Source organism: Lutjanus erythropterus, chromosome 19 (assembly GCF_056507025.1).
Source record: "Lutjanus erythropterus isolate fLutEry1 chromosome 19, fLutEry1.hap2, whole genome shotgun sequence".
Taxonomy (NCBI): Eukaryota; Metazoa; Chordata; class Actinopteri; order Lutjaniformes; family Lutjanidae; genus Lutjanus; species Lutjanus erythropterus.
In genome coordinates, this window is record NC_139335.1 from 33986715 (window position 1) to 34013638 (window position 26924).

Here is a 26924-nt window from a genome sequence, read left to right on the forward strand (position 1 = left end):
CAATTTCACTGGCTTCCCATGAAACAACGCATACATTTCAAGATCCTCCTCATCACCTACAAAGTCCTTAACAACCTCGCACCGTCATACCTCACAGATCTTCTCCATCGCCACTCTCCCACCCGCCGCCTTTGTTCTGCTGATGCCAACCTCCTTACCCCCATCACCACAGCCAAATACCACACCCTGGGTGACAGAGCTTTCGCCATTGCTGCCCCTGTCCTCTGGAATTCCCTCCCCCTGGACATTCGAAATTCTGATACACTGCCCTCTTTCAAACGCAACCTCAAAACCCATCTCTTCAAGACCACATACAACACCTGACAAATCATCTTTTTCCAGCATCGCCACCCCCAATCTGTTTCTTATCTAGGCATTGTAGTGTATTGTATGTATGTATTGTATGTATGTTTCTTTTGTCTGTATATATCTTTTTCTTTCCTTTTGTAAAGCGTCTTTGGGTACTTAGAAAATCGCTATATAAAACCTATGTATTATTATTATTATTATTATTATTATTATTATTATTATTATTAGCCTGTATGTATCCAGCACGTTAATAAATGCTTGAAGTTATAGCTTGTCGTCGTCGTAATTTGTACAAGTTGTGCAAAGCAAGACACATATCAGTATAGATATGCAGCATGTTTTTTTCCCCACTGAGATCTGATGTATTTTCAAAGTGTTCCTTTATTTTTTATTTTTTGAACAGTGTAAAATCATATAGTCGTTTAAAGCACTTTGTATTGTGACAGACTCCTGTGTCCAGAGGACTGTTACTGTTCCCTCAGTGTACCTGGTGCAGCTGTGATATGACAGCAGACATTTACACACGCTGTTTATCACATGGAGGAAACGTTACGTAAAGAATGATGTCACCCGGTCACACACACACACACACACACACACACACACACACACACACACACACACACACACAAGTTGTTTACTATCTCCCTACAGTACCAGTAGGTGGGATTCTTGGAATACAATTTTCTGGCTGCCGCCCACCGCGCTCTCCCATTGGCCGAGGTCGTCTCATAAACAACAGTGTCTGGTGCGTAGCTGCAGACCGTAAACGCAGCATCTCCTGGACTACTCTGCTGTACAGTTATCTGTCACTGATCTGACCGACACCAGAGGAGCTTCATCTCATCTTTATGTGCTGTATGTTGGTGTGAGGATGAGCAGTAAGATGAAGTTTGTTCGCTCTCTCATGAAGACCGCGGCTCTGGCCAACGTGCCCAAACACATCGATCACTTCTCCAAGTTCTCCCCCTCTCCTCTCTCCATGAAGCAGTTCTTGGATTTCGGTGAGTGTCTGTTAGCAGACTGGTTCTGATTAATCTTTTATTTATGTGCATGCATGTTTACTGTTATTTTATTGGTTCTACATGATTCCAGTTGAAGTTCTTTTTTTTTGTGGTTTTTAATTATTTATATTTTTTAATGCAAGACAACATACCAACATACAAAACATTTACAGGACAACAGAAAGCAACACAAGAGAGACGACAATAACAGTGGATACAGGACAGTTAGACCAGAGCCAGATATTTTTTGTCATGTATGTGTGTATATGACTGTGTGTGTGTGTGGAGAGAGAGTGAAAGACAAGAGAAACAAAACACATTCATTAATTAGTTGAAAAATTATGTTCCCCTGGACTGTAGTGTTGTTTATCCATCTAGATAGTTTTGGTGAGTTGAGCTCCAATATAATGGGATTAAATGGCACTCAGCTTGTTGTTTGAAATATTCAAAAGCAGTGTCTCTTTCCAAAAAGGATGACCTGATTACTCAAGATAACCAACAGACCAGCAGTGTCATGTAGGAACTACTTACTGTCTGCAGAAGAATCTACTGAAACTACTTTAGAGTCTACTGAAACTACCTTCTCTTACTGAAAACAAAGTAGTTCCAACATGAAAAACAAACGTTTTTTTTTTTTTTTTTTTTTTTGCTTTAAACTAAATGATATGTCTGGGATCACACCAGCTGATATTTGGACCCAGGAGTACTCAATAGTCATCACTATATTATTACATGAGTACTCACAGGCACACAACTGTGAAGTACTGCAGGAACCTTGCACGGTTGTAACGGTATTGTGTTGATAAAAAACACAAAACCCCCTTCATGGTAGAGGTAGGTGTCTCCTGGACCACATTTTGCCATGATGATACACACACAGCACTCACACAAGGTGAAAACAATACCCGTCATGCTGTCGCAGTAGTTAAGGATCAGCATTTTATGTATTGAAAATGGTCACATCTCACAGCCGTCATCAGGGAATGAAGTTTGCTGGGGTGTGTACCATCTCCCCACAATGTACAACCACTGAAATTCCATACTTACTGTAGGTCTCTTGATATCAACTGAGCCATCTCAATTTGTGGATGAAGACTGTGAGATGCAGTTAAACGTGCCATAAAAAGCTAGTAAGGGGACCTTGAGTAAAATTAGTTTGTCAACCCAGTAATAAGCTGTTTCATGTCCTATATTTTATTTCATTGACTTATTGGTTTTGAGTTTGTTTTTACACTGAATAATAATCCTCTGTTGTTCTTCTCTCCAGGTTCAACCAATGCATGTGAGCGCACATCGTTTGTCTTCCTTCGGCAGGAGCTTCCTGTCCGCTTGTCCAATATCATGAAGGAGATCAGCCTGCTGCCTGACCGGCTGCTGGCCACGCCCTCCGTCCACCTGGTCCAGAGCTGGTGAGACTTAGAGATGGACCTATGAATGATTGACTTATTGATGAACAGAATATCTAATGTACTGGTGACTGATTGACTGACTTGTTTACTGAGTGATCTTATATGCTAGCAATCGTAACACATCCACATAGGGCCAAAAAATTATATTTTGGAACACACTGGTATTAGATGCGTACTCAGTATCAGCCAGAACGCAAAGTTCAGGTATTGGAATCAGTATCAGGATGAAGAAAATAGTATGAGGACATCTGGAAACAGATGGAGTACATGTTACTTTCCACACTTGGAGATGTTCATGTTTTCACTGATAGTGCAGCTTCATACGCTCCTGTTTGAGTACACACAGCACCCTGTAGGCTTGTGAAACACATCATAGATTAGTTCCTCATTGTAAGAATTACAGTGTTACTAATCCAACTGCTATGAATAGCAGGTCAACACTGCAGGCCCAAGTATAATGCCATAACAGAGCGGGGAGAGGAGGAGGAGGAGGAGGAGGGAGGGTGGTTGAACTTTGTCCCAGTTTCTCCTTTGAGCACCCCGCCTTTCTTCCTTTCTCTGCCCTCATCTTGCCTGTTTGTTGACAGCACATTCAGAACGGCTGCCTCACTGCTGACTGACAAAGTGATAAACAAAGTCACGCTACCAGTGTAATTCATAAGAATACAGTCGCTGTGGGACATGTTGGAAGATTGTATTCAGTTTGTTAAATGAGACAGAGTGGACACCTTTGGTTACACAAGGGAGAGAATTTTGAAAATAGTGTTTTGAAGATGGTCTGTTCTGCTCTTTAATTTTGCATGGTGGGGGGAGGGGCAATCTGTCCAAAAATATCAAAATTTATTTAATCTCAATCACAATCCACAATCTAAATTATCATGATCTTTATTCCCAGTTTTGAAAAGCCAGACTTGAAATAGCCCTTGAATTTCTCAGTTTGCACCACTGAGACACAATATTTCATTTAAGATAATACACAGGCTTCAAAATGGTGATTAAAACAAGTAAAACATTCCATGTGTTAAGTGGACGCTGTGTTCTCCAGAGTCCTGACAGCAGCTCTGCTGCTTTTCTTGGAAATTTCTAGGAACTGTTCACAGGAAATGGTCTCTCACTACACTCTGAGATTCTTGTAGGGGAGAAAACATGACAGGAATGAAGAGACAGATTACAAGTAACTAAGAGAGAAGTAACTAAAAGTGCAAATACTCTGTTACTGTACTCTGTACTTTTACATGAGTATTTATTTTTCTGACAGCTATTTACTTTTACTCCATACATGTGAACACAAATATCTGTACTTTTTACTTATATTTTGGGCTTGTTACTTCAGTTTAAATGCATTTGAGTAGATTTATTGATTATTTTTATTTTGCATGCTTTCCAACATCAAGACTGATTTCAACCTAAATAGATGAGACACGAACACACAAAAAAGATTTGATTTCTTGGTGTATCCATCAGTGCATTTCACACAAACAGACAAAACAAGATGAAAAAGATGACAACGATGTAATTAAGATGAATAACAATGTAAAAGAATTCATAAAATAAAAACATGTAATAAGATGAAAAACAACATAAAATATGTAACAACAGAATATCGTAACAAGACAAAAAAAAATTAAAAAATGTAACAAAACAAAAATATGTAACAAAAACAATAAAAGATGTAACAAAACGAACAGATGTAACAAGACGAGAAAGGTGTAACAAGACAAAAAAACAATGTAAAAAAACATTAGACAAAAACATTGTATCACAATAAACATGACATAACGTGAAGCAGACAAGACATAACAAAAAAGATGTAACAGACCAAAAAAACTAACTAGAGGAAAAAAATGTAACAAGATGAAAACATCAGATAAAAACAATGTTACAATACATAACAAGATGACAATGACGTAAAAGATGTAACAACACATTGACACAGCAAGACAGAGAAGAAAAAATGCAACAAAAGCAAGACAAAAACAAAATAAAAGATGTAACAGGACGTAACAAAACAAAAATGACGTCAAGATGTAACAAGACAAAAACAACGTGGCACGGCACTGTGCTAGGGCGCTGCTGCCTTCAGGTGCTGCAGGGGAAAAAAACATGAAGCTGAACATCCATTAAAATCTAATAAGAAACAGCAAACTGGACTGGTGAGCATGCTGCTGCTCGTGATCTGCTGGAGACTCAGACAATCAGAGTCATGCTCCTTTGAATTGCATTTACACACACACACACACACACACACACACACACACACACACACACACACACACACTGATACTATATGGCAAGGCTGGTGATGGATGGTGGTGTTTATGTCCTCTCTGTCTCCTCCCTCTCCCTTTCTCTGTGTGGAATGTACTGTATCACTATGAGGCTGCAGCAGGGTTAATGTGTGTACGTGTGTGTGTCTACCATGCTCTAACTCAAAATGTTTGTGCTCAAGACATGCTAAAGGGTGAGCAAAAATCTCAATGCCTGCTTATATTCATATCTATTCAAAACAGATCCTTTTTACAGCAGTCATTTTGACATTAAGTAGTAGTGTAAACACAGGTGTTAACAATGACACTAATACAGAGGCGAAGTCACAGCCCTTCCAGTGGAACACCATGGGACTTAACTACAGAAAAAAATATGAATGGTAGTCAATTGCAAGAAACAAATTATTTTTGATAACATTTGAACTATGATACTAATCACATGTGATTTTTGTTGTCGTTTTAAACCATAATTTGACAAGATAAGAAAGTCACTTAATAGGGAGGGACTTCACCTCCCTATTTAGGTTCCATTCCATTCGGGTCAAACAGAATTAAGGTGCTGCTATTGTGCATGTTGGCCCAGTGAAAAGGCTCTGCTACACTAAATGGAACAGGACCTTAAAGGAGAAGTGTGTGATTTCCAGTGGCATCTAACGTTCAACTAAGAGGATTTACCCCAACACCGCCCCTCTCTCACCATGAGTATGGTGGCTGTCAGCGGACAAAATAGCGAATTACCTGTCCAGTAGAAAACAGGCAACCTCGGCGTCACTGTGAAAACGTTTGTCCTCCATCAGCGATTTCCAACGTGTAAACGCTATGCCGATGTTGCTGTTAGTGCAGTTTGTCCACTCTGCGCTGCCGTAGACGGCGCAGGATGATGATCTCCGTAAGGCGACCCGACCGTATGTAACTATAAATGGCTATTTCTAAAGTAATGCGAACATATAGATTATGAGTTTACGTTGATTGATAATAATAAATAACATACTTATATATAATATATCTCATTTATGTACATAAATTCCTGTAATTATTACACACTGGTCCTTTAATTAATATCATTGGTGTCTACCTACTATTTCATATTAATACAGCTGCTGTGAAAAAGGTCTATAGCCTCTATAACCAACCTAACCAACGGAGGCAGCAAGTACTAGCCTACCAGAGGAAGAGTTTCTGGAGTGTGGGCAGAAAAAAAACCCATCAATCAATCAATCAGGGCCTTTGATGTGTTTCCCACAATCCGGCAACACAATCAAGAATACGTCATTTTGATCTTATCTGTAGTGCTGTTTGTCCATCTAGATAGTTTTGGTGTGGAGTTTGGTGGAGTTGTAGAGTTCTGGAGATATCTGCTGTAGAGATGTCTGCCTTCTGTAGTATATAACTGAACTCAGCTTGTGGAGCCAAAAAATTCATATGACCTTGACCTTGTTGTTGTACTGTCTTTCTAGTACGGAGAAAGTAGTTCTGGTAGACATCTCAAGGCAGACATCTCCAAAACTCTGCAACTCACTCCAAAACCATATAGATGGTTTAGGGAGTAGAATTTTCTTTGGTGTTGGAAAATGAGTGTGTACTGAGATAATAATAAAAAAAATCATATTTTTTTATATAACTTGTATGATACTGCAGTAATAATGTTTGGTTGTCAGAGTATCTCACAGCACACTTGGACTGGCCTCATGCCACACCATTTGTGAACCACAACTCCAACTAACTCTATGCAGGTATGCTGGATGGTCAGTGACTCTGCTGTGTTTGTGTTCTCTCAGGTACATCCAGAGCCTGATGGAGATCCTGGAGTTTCTGGACAAGAACCCCGATGACCACAGAGTCCTCGAGACGTGAGTGTTACATACGCACACAACAGAGCTTTCACATTCTTCCTCCTCTCTAACCTTATGCACCTGTCCATTCTGCCCCCCCCCCCTTCTTTCTTCTGCTGCCCTCCTCCACTCACTGGTCCCAGGTTTGTGGAAGTCTTAGAAGCCATCAGGAACCGGCACAATGAGGTGGTCCCCACCATGGCTCAGGGAGTAATTGAGTACAAAGATGCTTTTGGCCAGCAGGATGCTGTTACTGACCACAACCTCCAGTACTTCTTGGACCGCTTCTACACCAGCCGCATCTCCATCCGCATGCTCATCAACCAGCACAGTGAGCTGCCCCCTAAAAACACATGCACACACTCAAGTATCAGCCTGTGCCTCCAACCAAATCGCACAAAAGAGCCTCTAAGCTGCTACAAAATCTCATTAACTACTCAGTGATTCCCTCTTCTTTCTTGTAGCTCTCGTCTTCAATGGCAACATAAACCCTGCCCACCCCAACTCCATTGGCTGTATCGACTCTGCATGTGATGTGACAGAGGTTGTACGAGGTAAGAGGACAGAGGAGCATGACGTTGTTAGCAGTGGTAATCAGGTTTACATCAGTTGACACAAGTTTGCCTAGTATTCCATTATGTTCTCATTACAGTCCCTGACTCTCCATCCATGATCATCATTTATTCATAATGTGTATTAACCTGGCATGTGACTCCATGTAGTATGTGCAGTACAGTACACAGAGATATACAGTGGATAACACAGGAAAAACAAAACAAAACATATTTTCATGTGCTTTATTTGGTCATTCGGTAGTTGTGATGATGCAGCTTGATAAAAGGCTGGATTACCAACTAGGCAGAGTGTTTAAGGCGTAGAGCCCCTGGATTCACAGGGACCATGGCCCCTAAAAGCCTCACATTCAGTGTTAGCTTCTGTGTAATTTGACGATTTATTAACTATCCATTGTTTTTCATTCCAATTTTTTAATTTGTTTTTTCCCATTTATTTCGGAGGTAACAGTTCATATGAAAGTAACATAAGAGAATTTGAATTTGTATATCTCATTGGTTCAATTGGGTAATCCCATAAAGCTTTTGTACATTGCTCTTAATTCACATATTGTCCTGAAATAAAGTAAAAATAAATAAATACGTACAAATAAATAGTACATATAGCTGTATACTCAGGATAAGACACAAAGTAAGAACATTGGTGTGTCAATGCTTTTAAACAGAATTCAAATACAAAAAAAGAACAGGAAAAACAAGAAAAATGAGATATAATAGTAAAATAAAATTCTAAACCTCCATCTACACTTCAAGTGATCATGAATTTTACTAAAACAATTAATTTATGTGTTTTGTTCAGGAAAGCAAAACCTTAAGTTAACTGCCATTTCAAGACTCCAAAAGGTTTTCACAGTCTATTATTTCAGCAGAAGTGTTTCAGTTATCACTGTGCTTCTCTGATGGAGGGACAAAAGCCCTCAGACATGCAATGAAGCAGGTCAATAACTGGGACAGAGCTGGCAGGCAGCTCATCCAGTTTGGACCAGTTTTACTGTTTGAACAGACAGAGTCAGAGCGGCTGGAGGTGATTCAACACACTTATCGGTCGTAATGTTGATACTGATGATAACCTTGTATTTATCACATCTGTTTATCTTTATGTCAATGTTATCACGTCCGTACAGGGCAAAGAATACAGCTGTTTTTTCTCTCCTTCTCTCTCCAGATGCCTATGAGACTGCTAAGCTGCTGTGTGAGCAGTATTACCTGGGAGCACCGGAGCTGGAGCTGAGGCAGACGAATGGTGAGACACACCGAACACCGTGGAGCCAGTTCACTAAGAGATTGCGTGCTGTTTGCAGCAGCTAAAACTGCACAAATAAGACAAAAAGAAATTCTCAAAGTTTCTGCAAAGGGTGAAATGCACCCCTTAAATGCCCTGCCAAGAAATAGCATCTTGGTGCTCTGCTGCTATTTTCACACATTTAAAGGAGAAATCTGTTATATATTAACTGAAATCATAAAAAGGCCAAAATGTGTCAATTGAGATCAAGTGAACATGTTAAGCTCAAGTGATATATTACTTCTGTGCACCTTGAGAACACAGAAAATTGCACATGAACATTTAACAGATGTAAAATAAGGGCAAACTGAATCCATCTGCAACATTTTATGGTTTTGTTTGCACCATAATATTATTAACATAATATCTCCTGTGAATCTGACCTTGGAACGAGGCAGATGGTGTTTGCAAGTGACACTACCGTCATGTTGCTATCAACCCATTCTTTGTGAATTCACTCTTGTAAAAATACAGACTCACAGTTTGTATCACTGTTTAATGTGTGTGTACATTGAGAATTGACTGTTCTTTGTTTTCCTAACGTAGCCAACAACATCAGAGAGCCCATCCATATTTCATACATCCCATCTCACCTGTATCACATGCTCTTTGAACTCTTCAAGGTAAGTTATAATACTGCCCATGCAAACCATGTCGAAATGTTATATTTGCTAAACTGATCCCAAATGAATGTGTGCTCCAAAAGTTAATTTACTGACATAAGAACATAGAATATGTTGAACTCCCTTTGGTATCATCTCATATCTGCCTCAGTATGTAGTGTTGTGGTGCCACCCTACTGGCAGCCCAGCAGCTGATAAACCTCCCTGTTTCCTTTCTGTAGAACGCCATGAGAGCAACCATTGAGACCCACGAGGCCAGCAGGACCCTGCCACCCATTAAAGTCATGGTCACCCTTGGTGGAGAAGACCTGTCAATCAAGGTGAGGGACTGCTCTGCTCTTACTTGTAAAAATCTGTTGGCCAAATTAATGGAGAAGTTTGGCCGAATCATTATTGTTTTTTTGTTTTGTTTTTTTTTGGGTGGTGGTGGTGGGGGGGGGGTAAAGAGTAAAACAAAGTTGAATGAATATGATATGATCCATTTAGGAGAAATTAACAACTGATTCTATCCGGCTGACCTTTGTTTGACTATGATTCAACTGAATCTTTCTTATCAGTTCCATCCCCAATTATTCTATTGATAAAAGTTGTGGCATAGGGGTCCAAACTTTTTTTGGCTTCTGAAAGGGGGGCATGCCAGAAACACTTTGGGAACCACTGCAGTAAGGAATAGGGTTCTCAGTTTTGGTTGATTTTGCTTTTGGTAGCCTACACCCATTAACCAAGATCTAACCAGTTCGAAAAATGCAGTGCTATACTCCAGTGCTCCTTTAATTCAATGAGCTCTGACACAGTATTTTGAAGCTCTATCCTTAATGTTTTGTGTTGTAAATATTTTGCTTTCATTTTTGCTGTTGGCTCTGTCTGTCTCACTTCTCTCAAACACACATACTGCTGCAGCTGTGCACACGGCACCACATCCAGTTTGCTCTGTCCGCTCAGCTGATCCACACTCAGAGCGCAGCAAAACAGGTTCAATCCTGAAACTGTGAACTCTGTTCTTTTTCTACTCAGTGCAGTCAAGCACCAGGCTAAAATATACAGCATAGACTGAAAGGGAGAGAAAGCGACACACAGACTTCATTGATGCAGGCTTACAATACATAACCGGTCAAAAACATTCCTGGCTGTTAACCGATAAACAGTTAATATCTATTGTAAGGAAAAAAAGACCCCAGTTCAGACAGTGTGCATAGGCACATGAACGTAGCTCCAAGCTAAGGATCTTCAGTGACAATTCAGGCTACAAACATGCTGTAAATAATATTTTTTAGTCATCTTGGCATGGTGGGGCTTTAGGAGACTTAATTTACACCAGACGAGCAGTATGGAAGCATTTTATGTTGATATTCTGTTGTCTTTTTAAGTTTAAAAACCATTGTTTGACAGAGCTTTACAAGAAAACAATGTTGCAGAATCTCTCAAACTAAATCTGACTTGCAGTTGGCATGAGGGTGCGATAAGATGAGATGATGAGATGATGGTACACTGGATGGACTTCAGTCCTTCTGCAGGGAGAACCACTTTGTCCTCCTTCTGCTGTGTTAAAGGACAGCATGCCATCATGGACGAGCTCTGTCTTATGGACAGCTGAAGAAAAGAGAGGAAGGGAACTGAATCTTCTGTTGTGTTTATGTTGCAAAGGAGTGCAAGGCACACTATAAAACCCCAGAATGCACTAGGGTTGGGTGATGTCTAAAGAATTGGACTGTCACGTTGTCCACAGAGGAACATTCAGATGGACAATGATATTGTTGCTGGGTTTAAAAGGGTCTTCATCTCTGCACCACATGTCCTTAAGTTAGCTGCATTTAATCTAAAAATAATAAACATGACATGGACTTATAGGGGACGAACTACCTCAGATACAGATGGGTTTACATTGTGATGTTATGGTGGTAGAGAGCTCAGTGATCGATAACTGTTGGTCCAACCCTAGAATGCAGGTCACAGGATGAAAGAACAAGAAAGGTGTTATCTGAATGCCCTGAATTCTCAAACCAAGAATAGAAACAGAGTTGGCTCAACTAAAACTTCTTAAAAAAACAGTAATCCTCCCAGTACAACAGCTACACTGAAGTATGTTACACATACATTATGTAAAGGTGATTAGCTTGTCATGAAAAAAGCTGAAAAAAGCTATTGAAAGACAAATTAGAGCAAATACTTTCGTTTTATCCCCATTCTTTCACCCGTTGCCCTGTTGTTCTGACTCACCTCTGTTCAGCTGCTTAGTTACGTCACAGAAACCCCATAAACCCTCATTATCATCAAAGAATCATCATCCACCCAGATTTAGAGCCTATTCATTGACATTGTTGACTCTGGCACAGCCTGCCTCCATGTTTAGAGGATTAACTCTTGTTAACTAATGTTTAATAACAATAACCTTTGCCTGGAATAAAGTAAATGTGGTTACTATGGGTGAAGTGACATACACACACACAAATGATAGGACCTGTTCTAAGTGTTTTTATATTTTATGCAAGCAGTCCATCCTTATCTGACTTTTATGCTAGTAGGTCATCCTGTGTATTTTTCATGCTAGCATGATATCTGAATGTCTGTTTGCACCTGGGTGACAATAGTCACACAGCAGACATTTGGCTCTTTACATCTGGCACTCTAGTTTAGCCATAAAGAGAACAAAATCTCTGTAGAGAGGAGGTTATGGTATTTGAATGGGTTAAAAGCAGGACACTCCCTGGGAGAACAGGGTTCGAGTCCTGACCTGGAAGACTGGGCTTCCACTCCACTGAGTCCCACGTGAAACTACAAATTATTTTTAGTTTATTATTCTATATATTTGTTATAATTATTATTATTATTTTCAGTTTTCGGTTGCAGATTGGTTAGAGTTAGGCAACAAAACTATTTGCTTAGGTTTAGTAAACAAAAGTATTTGGTTAGGTTGAGGTAAAAAAAAAATAAATGGTTAGGTTTAGGAAACAAAACTATTTGGTAGGGATGCACGATAACCTTTTTCCCCCACTAATACCAATAACCGATAACTTCCTACTTCTCATAACCGATACCGATAACCGATAACATTTTTAATAGTTTATATACACACCTGAGGTAAAGAAAGGCAAAGACGTAGTGAGTAAAGATGAATTTAACATTATAACTCTGCTTCTGACTTATCAAAATAATGTAACAGACATCATTAGTGTTGTAGTCACAACAAAAACAAGAAAAGTTATGACTCAAAAATACCCATTTATTATTGCTTCACTCAGCTGCATCAGTCAATAAAAGAGATTTTACAGAACAAAAACTCAGTGCAAAAATAAAGTACATGACTGTCCATACAAAAGATCTACAGAATGAAAACTGCAAAAATAAAATGCATCCTGTCCATACAAAAATAAAGGCTTCTAACAAAAGCCTTGTGTTCCTTGAGAACAAAACAAAATCATTTTTCATTTTAACCCAAATAAACAAGGTTTCCTTAATCCACAACAAGCCTGATTGGGTCTACATTCCCTCATTGGAAGAACTTTTACAAAGTACATTTTCGAATAGTTTTTCTCTTAACTTTAGAATAGTTCCTGCACAAGGATCTATCCCTCTACTGTCTTTTCTTTCTTAATTGTGGGCGGAGCAAGGGGAGATTTTTCTTGACAAAAAGCAGCATCTCTGCCTTCTCGCATCCAATTCGGTTTCTTTTCTCATCAATTACGTGTGCAGCTGCAGAAAACAAACGCTCACTGTCGATGCTAGTGCAAGGGGCTGACAGGTATTTACGAGCAAGTTGGGCCAGGTTTGGGAAATGGGACTTGTTAGTTCTCCAGTATTCCAATGGTGTCTTGGGCGAGTTCTCGGGGTTCCTGGGAAGTGTGGGCTCTGACAGATATCCTCGTATCTAACAGAAGAACAGAATAACATTATTAAGATGTTCTGTGCTATATTTTGATTTTTATCAGAAATTGAAAGCTTGTTCATCCAAAATTAAAAAAAAACTTGCCTCCACTTCCACTTGGTGGATTCCCTGTTGTTCACTGTCAGCAGTGTTTTCTTCAAGGATTTCAGCATACATGTCCAGCAGAGAATTGTTGTGCCCATCTGCCCTGGACCTCTTTGCCTGTGGCTCATCTGTAGCACCTGACCAGTGTCAGAAATTAGCACGGTGAAAGGTTTTTAAATGCCACAACAAATCAATATCAGAATGTCCATAACAACTGTGATAAACTGTAAGTAAATCTCCCAAGATTTAATTAATTTATTTTCATTCAGTTTATTTATCCAATTAATTTCCATTTTCCATCGCTAACACACATTTCACATTATTAACAGAAATGTAATGCACTAATTACATTTACATTCTTTTTTACCATCCCCAAAATGTAATAAATGGCCTAACTTTTTAGACTACCATTTTAGATTATTTAAAATCTTTTACCCTGTGCATCATGGTCATCCTGGATGCTCTCCATCTTCTCCCGTAGCCGTTCCCTTGCTTCTTGTTTGGATGCAGGGGTGAAGTAACGGTCCTTATATCTCGGATCCAAGATTGTTGCGAGATAATACAGGGGCTCTTCATCGATGTGGCCAAAACGATTTTCAACTGCCTCTAACAGGGTGCTCTTTGAAGTTTTCACTCCGTGGTCTGTTGGAGTGGTCTTGTTTAACAGCCGCTTTAACGCTTGGATAGCGGGGATCACGTCTGCAGCTGTGGCTGTAGCTTTGCTTATATCTTTGGTCAGCTGTTCACACAGATCGAGAATGGACAACATGTTTTCAATTAGGGTCCACTGGTTCGCGCTCAGACTTGCAGGCAATTCATACTCTGCTCCATAAGCTGCAAGTGCTTGCTTTTGCTGCAGCAGACACCTCAGCATATAAAACGTGCTATTCCATCGTGTTGGCACGTCTTGTTGGAGCCGTGCAGGTTTCATACCCAGTCTTGTCTGTAACTCCGCCAGACGGGAGGTAGCTAGCTGAGAGTGCTTGAAATGACCTACTAGTCTACGCCCAATTGAAATACAGTCACTTACACTCCTTTGGCTTATCACAGCCTCGTGTACGGCGGGCTGTAATGTGTGCGCCATACAGCCTAGATGCGCAAGTCCACAATCATCCATAGCCTTGATAATGTTACGTCCATTGTCCCTCAGGACAACGTGCACCATCTTCTTGGATATATTCCATTGTTGAAACATTGCCTCAAATGCCTCGCAGATCACTGCTGCTGTGTGTGACCCAGAAAACTCCTGCGAATGCAGTGTTGTTTTTATCACGTTATAATCTCCGTCCAGCCACTGCGCTGTCAAACTTAACATGCTGACTGGACTTATGTCACTCGTCCAAATGTCGGTGGTTAGACTTATGTCCTGTACGTTGTTATGGATGAGTGTCTGAATGTGTGTTGCGAGCACATTATATAGTTCTGGCAAGCGTGTTTCTGAAAAGTAGCGGCGGCTTGGAAGTTTGTAGCGCGGCTCCAAATGATTGAGAAGCTGGCAAAATCCTGGGTCTTCAACTACAGAGAACGGCTGGTCGTCCAGCACCATAAACTCAGCGATTTTCCCGTTAATTGCCTTGGCCCTTGGGTCGTCTCTCTGAAATGGTTTTGTTTTTTCAAATGCCACATCAATAGACAGTAAACCAGATGCTCCAGACTCCTTCTTGCTGGCTGGCGGTGCAGCACTAGCCGCAGCAGTCTTCCCATCCTCATACTCTCTCCATATACCGTCGTTTCGATGGTGAAACTTTAAGTGGCTAATAAGGTTGGATGTGTTAAAACTGGTAGACTTTTTACCCCCTCTCGACACTTCGGCTGAACATTTTTTGCAAACTGCAATCGCGTTGTCTTTTTCAGAAACAGTGAAAAATGCCCACACTGGCGATGGAGGCGCCATGTTTATGTTTGAGGTGGCGCATCAATATGACGACTAGCGTGACAACAGCGGGTGGCAGCAGCAGCACAGGGCAAACAAATTGACTGAAAATAAGTCAAATCAAGGCACTGTGGCTATTTATAATTGGATCTAGTTATCGCCAATAAATTTAATTATCGGACTTATCTGTGTGACGTCATTTTCCCCAGATATCGGGCCGATAATTATCGGTACCGATAGTTATCGTGCCGATAATTATCGGTACCGATAGTTATCGTGCATCCTTACTATTTGGTTAGGTTTAAGAATGGTTTGTCTCAGCCATACAACTGTAAATAGCCACACTGGCCAACCATGTTGCAAATAGCTTGTTGACTGTGGACACCTTGGTGCAAGTCTAAGCCAGGGCCTCTGCTAGGCTATATACACCCAGGTGTAAATAGCCACATTAGTTATTCCATGCGTTCTTGACTACTTACACCTGGTGCTAATGGTGTATGACTAACAAAATAAAGGTGCTCTTTCCAAACTGAGATCTTACCCCTTTATAATGTTCAATGACTGTTTATTTAGTGTTTGTTTTGCCTCCAACATGGCTGCTGAGCCCTCACTTACCATCTCTGTCCCTCTCTGTAGATGAGTGACAGAGGAGGTGGAGTTCCCTTCAGGAAGACAGAGCGTCTCTTCAGTTACATGTACTCCACAGCTCCCAGACCAGACATAGGAGACAAACACAGAGCCCCACTGGTGAGCAACTCACACACAAACACACACATTCAAACACACATTCTCACATTCTAAATGGTCTTTTTTAAATCTAAGATGCTGGAGAAAGTAATTCCAAACAAATGAATCACTTGCACATAACACTTTTAGCAGTTTTCATTCAGGGTTCAGAGCTTGTCACAGCACAGACAGTCCTTTTTAAAGTATGGCCTGCTTTAAGCAGCTGATAAAAGGGACTGCACTGTCCTCTGTTGCTGACTTTAAATATGGTGTCCCTCAAAGATCCATTCTTGGCCCACTTTTGTTCTCAGTATAAAGCCTGTCTGAGATGGGTGGATGCAACACTGTCAGTTGTTGTAGGTGGTTAGTGACCAGGCCTTTGCCTTTAGAGCCCCCAGACTGTGGAACACTCCACTTACTGAAATCAGACAGGCTACATCATTAGTATCCTTTAAGTCCTCTCTTAAAACTTTCTTTTATGAATTCTAAAATATAAATTTACTTCATTTTATGCTTTATGCTTTCATTTTATGATTTTATGTTTTATGACCAATTGTATATTAATACATGAGAAGAGCTAACGTGTGTGTGTGTGTGTGTGTGTGTGTGTGTGTGTGTGTGTGTGTGTAGGCAGGGTTTGGCTATGGTCTGCCCATTTCTCGTCTCTACGCTCGCTATTTCCAGGGAGACTTACAGCTCTTCTCTATGGAGGGCAACGGCACTGATGCTGTCATACACCTGAAGGTAACATATACACATACATACACACAGGCAGTGCTTGTTATATGAAGTGTTGGCTGATAGGCTATTAATATGAAGCTAGCCAAAGACAAGTATCCAGTTACTCCAGCTATCTTAAATCTTCAAATAAAACTAAAGTACAGATTTGGTAATCTTGGATGAAGTTACATCAAGTAACAATTATTTTGGCACAAAAGTGATATGAGTGGAAAGTCATAATCATAATTAGCTCATGGTTGGCTAAGACAACACATTTTTATTTAAGCTAGTCGAAGAAGGTCATTTATACTGAGGGACTAATTTTAACTTTCAAATGAAACCTTGACAAAAATGATGATCATGAAATCATGATCAGATCACAGGTCTAATAAAATCTGAATTTGTGCAACTTGAAAAGGTGTCCCTCAGGGCTGAATCCTGGGTCCTGCTCTCTTCACTATGTTTGATATAAGGTGTGAGAGACACACTGTTAAATTTGGACGGAGTGAGGCGAGCTGTTTCCTCTTGTTTCCAGTCTTTATACTAAGATAAGCTAAATGACTGCTGATATATTTACGTGAACGCAAATAAACAAAAAACATGTTAAAGTCAGATATTTTTGATTCAAATGTAATTTTAGAGTATTAAGAGTATTGCTGCCAAGCCAGAAACAGAAAAACACTTGAGCATCAGTTTCTCATTAAAATTCAAAGTCTGTCAGTGTTTTCACTCAAGGCCCTGATCTTTGCACTGGCTAACATAGCTATCTTACATTAAGCATACATGCATGCGTAAGAAACATGGTAAATCATCCCTTCATTAAAGTTTTTGTCTGTCTCTAGGCATTGTCAACAGACTCGGTAGAGAGGCTTCCAGTTTTTAACAAGAGTGCTTTGCGTCACTACAAACTGAGTTTGGAGGCAGACGATTGGTGCATTCCCTCCAAGGAGCCGCTGGACCTGGCCATCTACCGCGCTGCCAAGTGAATCAGTCATGATCTGACATGACTTGTGACACAAACACTGACAAGCTGACCATAAGATGGCCCTTACAGGCAGGGGGTTGTGGGACCAGAACTGTTACGATGGTGGATTGGAGCTCAAGTGACCAATAGTGGCCAAAGAGATCAAAGAGAGGGCCAAGAAACGGCGTCCAGGCTGTCTGGAAACTTGACTGATTGGCGCACGCATCTTCTTCACGTGAAAACATTTGTTGGCACGGTTCAGACTTTCAGAACAATGAACTTCTGGAAGGATGTTGTCAGAATCAAAAAAAAAGTGCAATGCAATAAATGGCATGAGCTGCAGCAGCACATGGGGAGAGGATGATACTTAAGTTAAAACACAATAAGAAATAATTATTATAATAATTATAAGAGAGTGAGCTGGAAAAAAACTCACAATTCTGACACTTTTCAGTTAAGATGACAGAGACAGGAAGACACCAGACACACACCCATCTACAAACCAGTCAACTGCAACAACAGGAAGACTTAGCTCATGTTGGTGATGACGATGGAATATGAGTATGTTATGTTTAGTTCCTCAGTGTGCTCACATAATTGCTCTCTCAAAGCAAAAATGACCAGGTCAGATGTATAAAGTGTAACAAAAACTTGAATCTTGGTTCAGATCTTTGTTTGGACTTTCAGATGTGAAAATTCTCCAAGACAGCATTTAATTAAGATATGTTAAAATCCCGAGAATTGTCATTTTCACTTAAAAACGCTAAATCATTCAGCCCTGTCAACAAAAATACTGAAGTACCTTGTATTTTCATGGCATGAATTTACTTTGTGGATTTGTGCCCCCTCCCACCATGTAGTTTCCTGCCAGAAATTAAGAAAGTGCCAGTTTTAGCCTCCGAAAATTAATAGAAATATTCTTGAGTTTCTTTTTGTAAATATTTCAAGTTGGATAACAGATAAGGCAAGAAGCCAAAGGTTTTCATATCTCCAAGCAGCAGTGAGATGTTAAGATGACAGTTGTCATAGTATGTTTTGAAGGGTTTTGCTAAGTCTGGAAGAAAAAGCAGCGTGTCTTCCTGTTTGATTTTATTCCAACTCAAACCTCACAAACACACTTCATCCAAGTGCTGGTCATATGTTTTTCTTTATTTAATTTTTGGGAATGTTTGTCAGGTCTTAAGGTTTTCAAGTTGTCAGCAGGAGGTTTTGCTCAGAAACAATGAGTGCTTGCCTGACTGAGAAGTGCCTTTTTTTCTTTTTGCCTCAAGAAACATCAACAGAGGAATATCTTCTCTTTGTGTGCCTGACCTGCTGCCCAGTGACCAATCAGTGGCAAATTGCGTTTTACTTTTATCATTTTTGACTGTAAGTTAATCTTGTTAATTCCTGTTTTGTTCCAATTTAACTTTAATCATCTGCACAGTTACTGATAGTGAAAAAGATCAATAAGTATTTGGTTAGACTTTGGCAGGTACTGTCACACTGTCTGAGAGTTATGTAAACTTGTTGACAGTGATGGTTATCCATTAATTGGCTTTGCTGAAAGTGTGGAAACTTGTTTAAGACCTGTAAGTGGTACAAACTGCCATGTGTGTATTTGACTATGTATGGAAATAATAACTGCCCGTTATAGTATAACGGGCAGTTATTATTGTGATTCACTGTGTGCATTTGAAATTTGTGACCCACACACTGTTACTGTGTCATTTGAAGTGCCTGTTTTCTGTTGTATATTTGAAGTGAACTGTTTATATAGGAGGACTTTTATTTTTTATAAAGACATGTTTGGAAAATAAATTAATAAATCATGTTGAAATGAAAGTTTTGTCTTTACTTATGCTATCATTATTGTTGTTGTTGTGATTATTATCATTAGTTGTGTGAATTCAAATCTCCTTATTCAGTGTTTGTGGCAGCAGGTACCTGATAGTTTTACAGTCTGTGTGTGACTCACAGGCCCTGAACTGTGCAGTCTTGAACACAGGGACTGGGTTACATAACACAGTCATGGAGGGATGTACAGTGATGTGTGTGTGTGTGTGTGTGTGTGTGTGTGTGTGTGTGTGTGTGTGTGTGTGTGTGTGTGTGTGTGTGTGTGCGTGTGTGTGTGTGCATGTGCAGATGACCTGGAATAGCTGACACAGTACCATGCTCAGTGAGGGGACTTTGGCCACCATGCAGGGTGTGTTTTTTAGAATGACAGTTATCACACAATGTGTGTGTTTGAACATGTAAGGTCAACCTGCCATCATTAAAGGAAGAATGCCTGTGAGAGGTCATAAATAAAAAAGTGGAAAACTGGAAAACTTTTTCACAGCAGCAAAGTTGTAAAAGTGGTGATAAAGTCGAGCCCGCACCCTGACAGTGTCCATGTAAAGTTAAGACTGGTTAGGTTCAGGTGAGTCCCAGAGCCCACTGATTCATACTGAAGGCCTAAATCTTTAAAAGCGACTCACACACACAATACTTAAATATTTAATGTTTGTCATGTAGGGATAGAGGTGTCAGACGATCAGCTCACTGGTTACTTTGTGCCACAGTGAAAACTCTCAGATGGATTATCATTAAATTATTAGTATTAGTAAATATGAAATACCAAAAACACATAAATATATACACACAAAAAACAGAGCTAAACATATACACATACATATATGCATACATGAATATATATACCTATATATATGCACCCACATTCAAACAAACAAATACCCGACACATACTTTTATATGTGAGAGTCAACTGAAAGATTATTGTACATATACACTGGCAAAAGCACAATCACTCTTAGATTTGCGGAGCGTGCGGGGTATGAATAAAAGACCTTGGTAGGTTATGTCATAGTTTTGGGTTTTTCATTGTCACTTCCTGTTTTATTTTGGTGCATTTTCAGTTGTGTGTCTCCGTTGTTTTTACTTCCTGTCTTTGTCTGTTTTCCCGTTCTTTTTTGATCACTGATCATTTTCACCTGTCCTTCACTGCCCTCACCTGTGTCTTGTTATCCTCCCTCTCCCCAGTGTATTTAACCCTGTGTCTTTTTCTCCTTAGTTGCTGGTTTGGCTTTTTCCTAGTGTGCTCTTGGTATTCTGTTTGCTTGTGTTTTTCTGGTTTTGTCTTGCATGGATTTTTTTTTTCCCTGCCCGGACTAAGGACTCTCCCTGCGTTACTTTCGTATAAGCTTTTGTTAGTTCTGTTTTAATTATTAAATATCATTAAATTGCTCCTCTCTGTCTGCGTTGTCTGCTTCTGGTTCCAAACCTGTAGAGTTGGAGAGGTGGAATAGGCCAGCAGAAGTTCAGGCAGGGTGAGGGCAAAGAGGGCTTTGTAAGTGATGAGTGGGATCTTGAAATTTATTCTAAACTTAACAGGAAGGCAGTGGAGGGATGTGAGGATGGTGTGATATGGGCTTTGTGGTTGGTTGTGGTAAACAACCTGGTGGCAGCAAGTTGAAGATGGGACAGAGATGACTGAGTGAGACCAGGGTAGATACAATTACAGTCATCAAGGTGTGAGAAATGAGAGTATGGATGAGTAGTTCTAGCTTGCTTGTGGAAAGAATGGATTTTATTTTTGCAATATTGCAGAGCTGAAAGAAGCAGGTTTGTACCAGTGTGTTTCTTGTAGTTGGTTTGCTGAGGCTGGTTGGAGTGCTGATGCAGGGTTTTGTTTCAGAGATGACATTGTTTGGACCATCAATAGGACATCCACTCCTTTATGGCAGCCAAGCAATCATGAAGAGCACTGATGTTCCCATTCAATATTTTTATTACTAGTGTTCCATACTAAGTGCACATTTCAAAAATTAAAAAAGCAGCAACTGTAAACAGAAACAGAAAAATACATATATGGAGACCAGTCTTCCTGAAATTCATTTATAAATGTACATAATATATCCCACCCCCACCCACCTGCCCCTGAGGGAAACAGACACATACGGAGAACACTATGAATGACACCTAATCTATGCAAGCATAGAACATTCATCAAGTATTATGATATCCGCATGAGCCTACGTACACACATACATGTATACACACAAAACACGTTCACTCACAGGAGGCAGTATCATAAGACATATCTTAATAGTAGTGTAACGGTCTGACTGTGAATGCTTGGGGTGCCAGTTAGATCAGTTCTTAACAATACTGTCAGGGTATGAGTCAGCATTTTTTTAAGGTTGTCAACTACACATTAAATATTAAAGTAAGAGCATGTACACAAAAATGTTTTTAAAGAATATACAACCATCAACAAGCAAAGCCACAAACAACATAATACCACAGTGTTTAAGATTTAGTGCAACCAGTGTATTAAAGCAGAGCAATCCCAAAACGGCAACAGAGAAATCAGATTGTCAGTCCCTTTCAGAAAACTCAAAAATCTGGTCCATTCTTTCCCCCAATGAATCCCAAACAAAAAGCACTTCCTTTCTCACAGTTCAGTTCAGTGCAAAAAACAGAAACAATCCACTTGATTTTACAAAAAAAGAAAACATGAGTTCAGTTCAATATTTTCCCCAAATTAAGGCAGAAAGAAGGAACAAAAAAGAAGAACAAAAATAAACTAACAGCTACCTGGAGTCACCTCTGACGAGTTCATTCCAGTAAAGTCCAGTCCACATCTCCGTCAAGTCAGTCTGGAGTGACTTCAGCAGTTGCTGCAGCTTGAGGAGGTCGAGGAGGTTGTAATCCACTGCTCCGTCTCTCTTGTGATTAAACAATCAGACTCCCGCCACACAGCCTCTAGTGAATGCGTGGACTACTGGGGACAAAAAGAAAAATGCAAACGCTTTATCTTCTGCAGGACGGCCTCACCATTCCCTCGTCGGACTGTGTGCGTGCCATCTTGGAGAATCGTCATCAGTATACAACGAAAAAGGTGTCAGCAGCAAACATTTAAGAGACAGCCAGTTAATCATGCTTTGAAGAAACTCATTGTTACCTCCTCGGGATCAATTTCCAAGATGGCAGCAGCACATCTCTGCCTGTCTCTACCTGTCCGTATGTTTGAATACTCTAGTGGGGTCTGAGTCAGAGTGTTATCCGTAAGTTTGGGAGCTGTGTCAGACATAATCGCCACTTTACATTGGGATTCGGTTTTAAAGTGTTCAACAATCTGATCGTAGTCAATCAGCACCGGGCTAGTTCTGTATCTAGGGAGTATGGATGTGGTCATGACTCCCAATATCACCCTTATCGCTGTAACATCTCAGTCTAATTAAAGAAACCTATTCTTCATGTTGTGCACTTTGATTATAAGTGTAGCTTACGTGATCACCGTTTCTGGAGGATCGTTCGTCTGTCTGGACCATTGGAGCCTCACCTGTCGGAGCTGGAATGACGCTGCCTAGCACACCACTTGATTGATTGTGATGGGCCCAAACTTCTCAGGATAAAGGAAAGTCCTTTCTTGCCTCTGGATTTGGATTTTAACTGCCTAAGTACTCACTGTGATTTTGAAGCTAGATCTGGGCTTGGTATTGTAGTGTAGTGTTGTTTGTGGGGGCAGTGTTGTGCTATGTGGGAGGGGGCAGTCTGGCTTCATGGGTGGAGTGAGCTCACCTGTGGGTGATTAGATTGCCTGGGACCCGCGGGAAGGAGAACTGACAAAAGGAAGAGGCTAGGGTTGTTTTAGTCTCTCTGGGGAGCGGAATTGTTTGGACGCTACGGGGCACGTCGCCCGTTAAAGTTTACTGGCCCGGCACTCACTTTCCGGGGGGTGGGGGCCGTTCGCGACTTATAGTGTCGCCGGCGGTGAAGACAGGAAGGTAGGGGAGCGTTTCCAGTGTTAGGAGGGGAGGCTGGTTGCCTCCTTTAGGTAGCTAGGCGGGGGAACTAGTTGAGAGTGAGCCGGCCGCTACTGCTTTCGCTACTTTTTGTTAAAAACCCAACTACAACAGATCTGATATTACACTGGTGGCAGCGGTGGGATGTTGTTGAACCTTTGTAGTGGGCCAAAATGTTTGAGGCTGAAAATGACCCACCCAGTCAGGGTGTAGGTTCTGGGGTAAATGACAGTTATGATCATCGGCCAGCCCCCTTTCCTAGTGCTGCAACCTCACGTCCAATTTTTATGCCTGAAACCTTTACAGGTACAGGGAGGCAGTGGTCAGACTGGTCGGAGCAATTTGATTTGGCTGCAGTATTATTCACCTTAATATCAGAAGTCTGCTTCCTAAACTTGATTGAGTGAAAATCTGGGCAAAATCCACTGATACTGACATTTTGTCTTGTCTGAAACTTGGCTAAACAAAGACATTACAGTAAAGGGTTACAATGTTTTCCGTTGTGACCAGTGTGCGAAATACCCGTCAATATTCAGGGGGGTCCCCAACTCCCGATTGTTGCGCAATACCGATGTAAATTTTCTCAATATGCAGTAGGCCTATAACATTACAATATTTCATGGATGCAAGCCGAGACAATCAGTCTATAGCCTACATGACAACACACAGGCACACATATCAATTTTTGATAATCCCATAGTATTCGCAAAGCAACACTGACATAGGAGGTTGCATTGGCTAAAGTTGTATGGATGCACGTTGTTTTATAACAAGGAGAGGCAAAGTTGTGCATTAAAATGCAGACACAACAACGATTGGCACCAATCTGGCACACTTACAAGAGCAATTGACTGAATAAATGTCAGGTATAGCCTATCAGCACGCAACCAGTGCACTTGCACTTGCACCGATCGTGTGACATAATTTAACCATCCATCTACAGCAAATATGACAGACAGATACATAATTGAACACATACACAAAGCACATTCGCCTAACCATGCAAACAGGCCATCTCTCAAATTGAAAAAGCACCACGGCGGATGCTGACAGACAGCATACAACAAGCCAAACATCACCACTCTCTTTCACGCACACACGCACGCACACAATCACCCCAACTTCTCCAACTCCAAGGCTAGGCTGCTTCACTAAGACCACAACCAACCACAAGGCCTACATAACCATGCAGTATGTCGAAGCCGGAAAGCACGCACAGTGGCGCACACAACAATCACTTATATCATCACAATTCAGTCACTGCAAAGATTGAAATAAATTGCCTCTTACCTTAAGTTAGAATAGACCAAACATGCCTTGGCTCGACTTCTTGTGGTTGCCGTCCTGGTTTCCAGGAAGAAGAGAGGCGATGTCCTGCTTTAATCCAGCTTCTGACGAATGGAACTGGGTCGAATTTGTCCAGAGGAGGTCCGTTGAGGTCCACAAACAGGAGTGACGATAGGCTGTCTTCGCGCAACCTGTTGCGCATCTGGTTGTCCGTGTTATTGACTGCGGAAAAGCCTCGTTCGCACTCAGCTGACGTCGGGAGATATGTGCGACTTGCTATGCAAAGTCTTTCCAGTGTTTTCCCCGGTGCAGTGCCATGTAGTTTCCAGTCTCGAAACTGCTCCACGGCCTCCCTGGTTGGTTCTCCAAGCGCTTTCGCAAGGCTGTGTACTTCTGGTTCGCCATGCAAAAGCAGGTCCTCCTGCTCTCCTGCCCAAAAACGCCTGTCAAGAGCTTTGAGCATCAGCACCAAATTTGGCTCCGGTAATCGCTTAGTAAGAGACGCAATCACTGATTCATAAAACCAAGACCTGTTTATTTTTGCCCTGCCTTCACTCAGCTCTACGCCCTTAAAAAGGCCAGATGAGACGGACTGTTCAGCCTTCTTGGTCGATTTCCCTCCACCAGTCGTCTTCATGGCCGTCAAAACATTGGTAGTTTGTTGGATGGCGAGACTTGAATCCACGAGTGACATTTCTCTTTTCTGCAGCTTGAGAGACAGGCTCTGGAGTTCGCGCAGGATGTCTTTCATGACAGCCAAATCTTCCACAAATCCTGAGTTAGTTAGGTGCTTCAGAAGTCCCTTGTATTTTTGCCTCTCAAGATCATTGCGTGATGTGTCCTCACTGGCTGTTTTGAAATGGAGTGCTAGTGCAGGGAAATCTTTCCATACTGCTTTTACTGTTTTAAAGCTGCTGGCCACCCATCTGATGGTGAAGATTTGACCAATTTTCAGTATTTCCATGTCGAGCTCGGCCGCTGCTTCTCTAAGCAATCTGGCGTTCCTGGTTGACTGATTGTAGAGTGAGTATAACTTTGATATAAAAAACTCAAACTGATTAGTGCCCGCCACTCCTTTAAGAGCATCTTTGACAGCCAGTTCTAATCTATGCGCCAGACAGTGAACAGACTGCACATTTGGAAACTTTTCTTTAAGTCTAACAACAAGCCCACTGCCTTTTCCTGTGAGCACCGCGGCTCCATCGGTGGCAATGCTTATCAGGTGCGTCTTCAAAAAGTCATCATCCATTCCAGCTTTATGTAGACTCGCCATCATCGAGTTATAAATGGATTCGGCATCAACCCCCAAGTTCCACTAGATCTAGGAAAACATTGTCTACATCCCCCTTACCGCTGACATCACATCTTACGTAGATTATTAGATAGGGACTGCCATGAATGGTGCTTTCATCAATTGTAATTGACACCCGTGAATTCATTTCTTTCACATTGCAGACAAATTTGCAGCGCATTTCCTTGGCAATGTGACTGATTATTTCTGCGCATGCATGGTCAGATTTGTGGATATTACCAACTTCGACTCCATTAAGTTCCTGCATTGTCATGAGTGGATTGAGCTTTTTGTACGATAGCCTCTACTTTGCCACGGTGTAAGCTGTTCTGAATGAGACTGTGGTTGTCTTGAGTAAATCGGACTGTATATCAATGAAAGTGTTGGGAAGGGGGTCTTTCTCTTTCATCTGGGCTATTTCCATTGACCTTTTGTGGGCCTGGCTGTCCCTGTGTTTGTATATCTTCTTTCGTAGCCTCTTTGCTTCAGAGCTAGTAACATCACCGTTGATCCATTCTTCTGCGAGGTGTAAACCCGGTCCCTTTTCTGAGAGTAGTAGCGATTTTGCTTTTCTGCACACTAAACACCCCAATTTCCCTGCCTTAATGTCAAGCCAAGGGTTGCGGTATTTCCATTCGTCCACCTGCTTCGTTGTCCAACCAGGTGGCAAGTCACTTATGCTAGCAGCAGTAGCAGCTAACGTTACCTCAGCACCTGCTGCGTCTTCGGAGCACTCAGCCTCAACTTCACCCTGTTCTTCTTCACTGGGTGGACCAGCATCTTCATCTCTGAGTGCCACCTTTTTGAATGTGAACCCAAAGTGTGCAAGTGATACACTCTGGGTTAGCTTTCGCTTGCTTGCCATTTTTCTCAATGTTACGTCTGTCCTGTTTGGTGCACATGTGGCTAATTTGCATACACGCACAATTTGCATACACGTATGCTGGCTCCGTTTGGCAAAAAATATTTGTGAATATTTTTTTTTTGGAATTCTGAATACTGGACATGGT

General features: G+C 41.1%; 2 protein-coding genes across 2 annotated transcripts; one reads left to right on the forward strand and one right to left on the reverse strand.

The window, feature by feature from the left end:
- The first annotated feature begins 1054 nt into the window (after window positions 1-1054).
- Window positions 1055-18339, forward strand: LOC146310328 (pyruvate dehydrogenase (acetyl-transferring) kinase isozyme 2, mitochondrial-like). Its single transcript, XM_084743539.1, has 11 exons — window positions 1055-1313; window positions 2581-2722; window positions 6768-6839; window positions 6965-7152; window positions 7286-7375; window positions 8559-8636; window positions 9222-9298; window positions 9520-9618; window positions 15775-15885; window positions 16495-16608; window positions 17427-18339. Exons 1-11 carry the CDS (start codon window positions 1184-1186, stop codon window positions 17568-17570), a joined length of 1245 nt encoding a protein of 414 aa, XP_084599665.1. The 5' UTR covers window positions 1055-1183; the 3' UTR covers window positions 17571-18339.
- Window positions 18340-24627: 6288 nt separating this feature from the next.
- LOC146310329 (E3 SUMO-protein ligase KIAA1586-like) lies at window positions 24628-26700 on the reverse strand. Its single transcript, XM_084745247.1, has 2 exons — window positions 26621-26700; window positions 24628-25729 (listed from the first exon to the last, which is right to left on the reverse strand). The coding sequence occupies exons 1-2, from the start codon at window positions 26698-26700 to the stop codon at window positions 24628-24630; spliced, it is 1182 nt and encodes a 393-aa protein (XP_084601373.1).
- Between the last annotated feature and the right edge of the window lie 224 nt (window positions 26701-26924).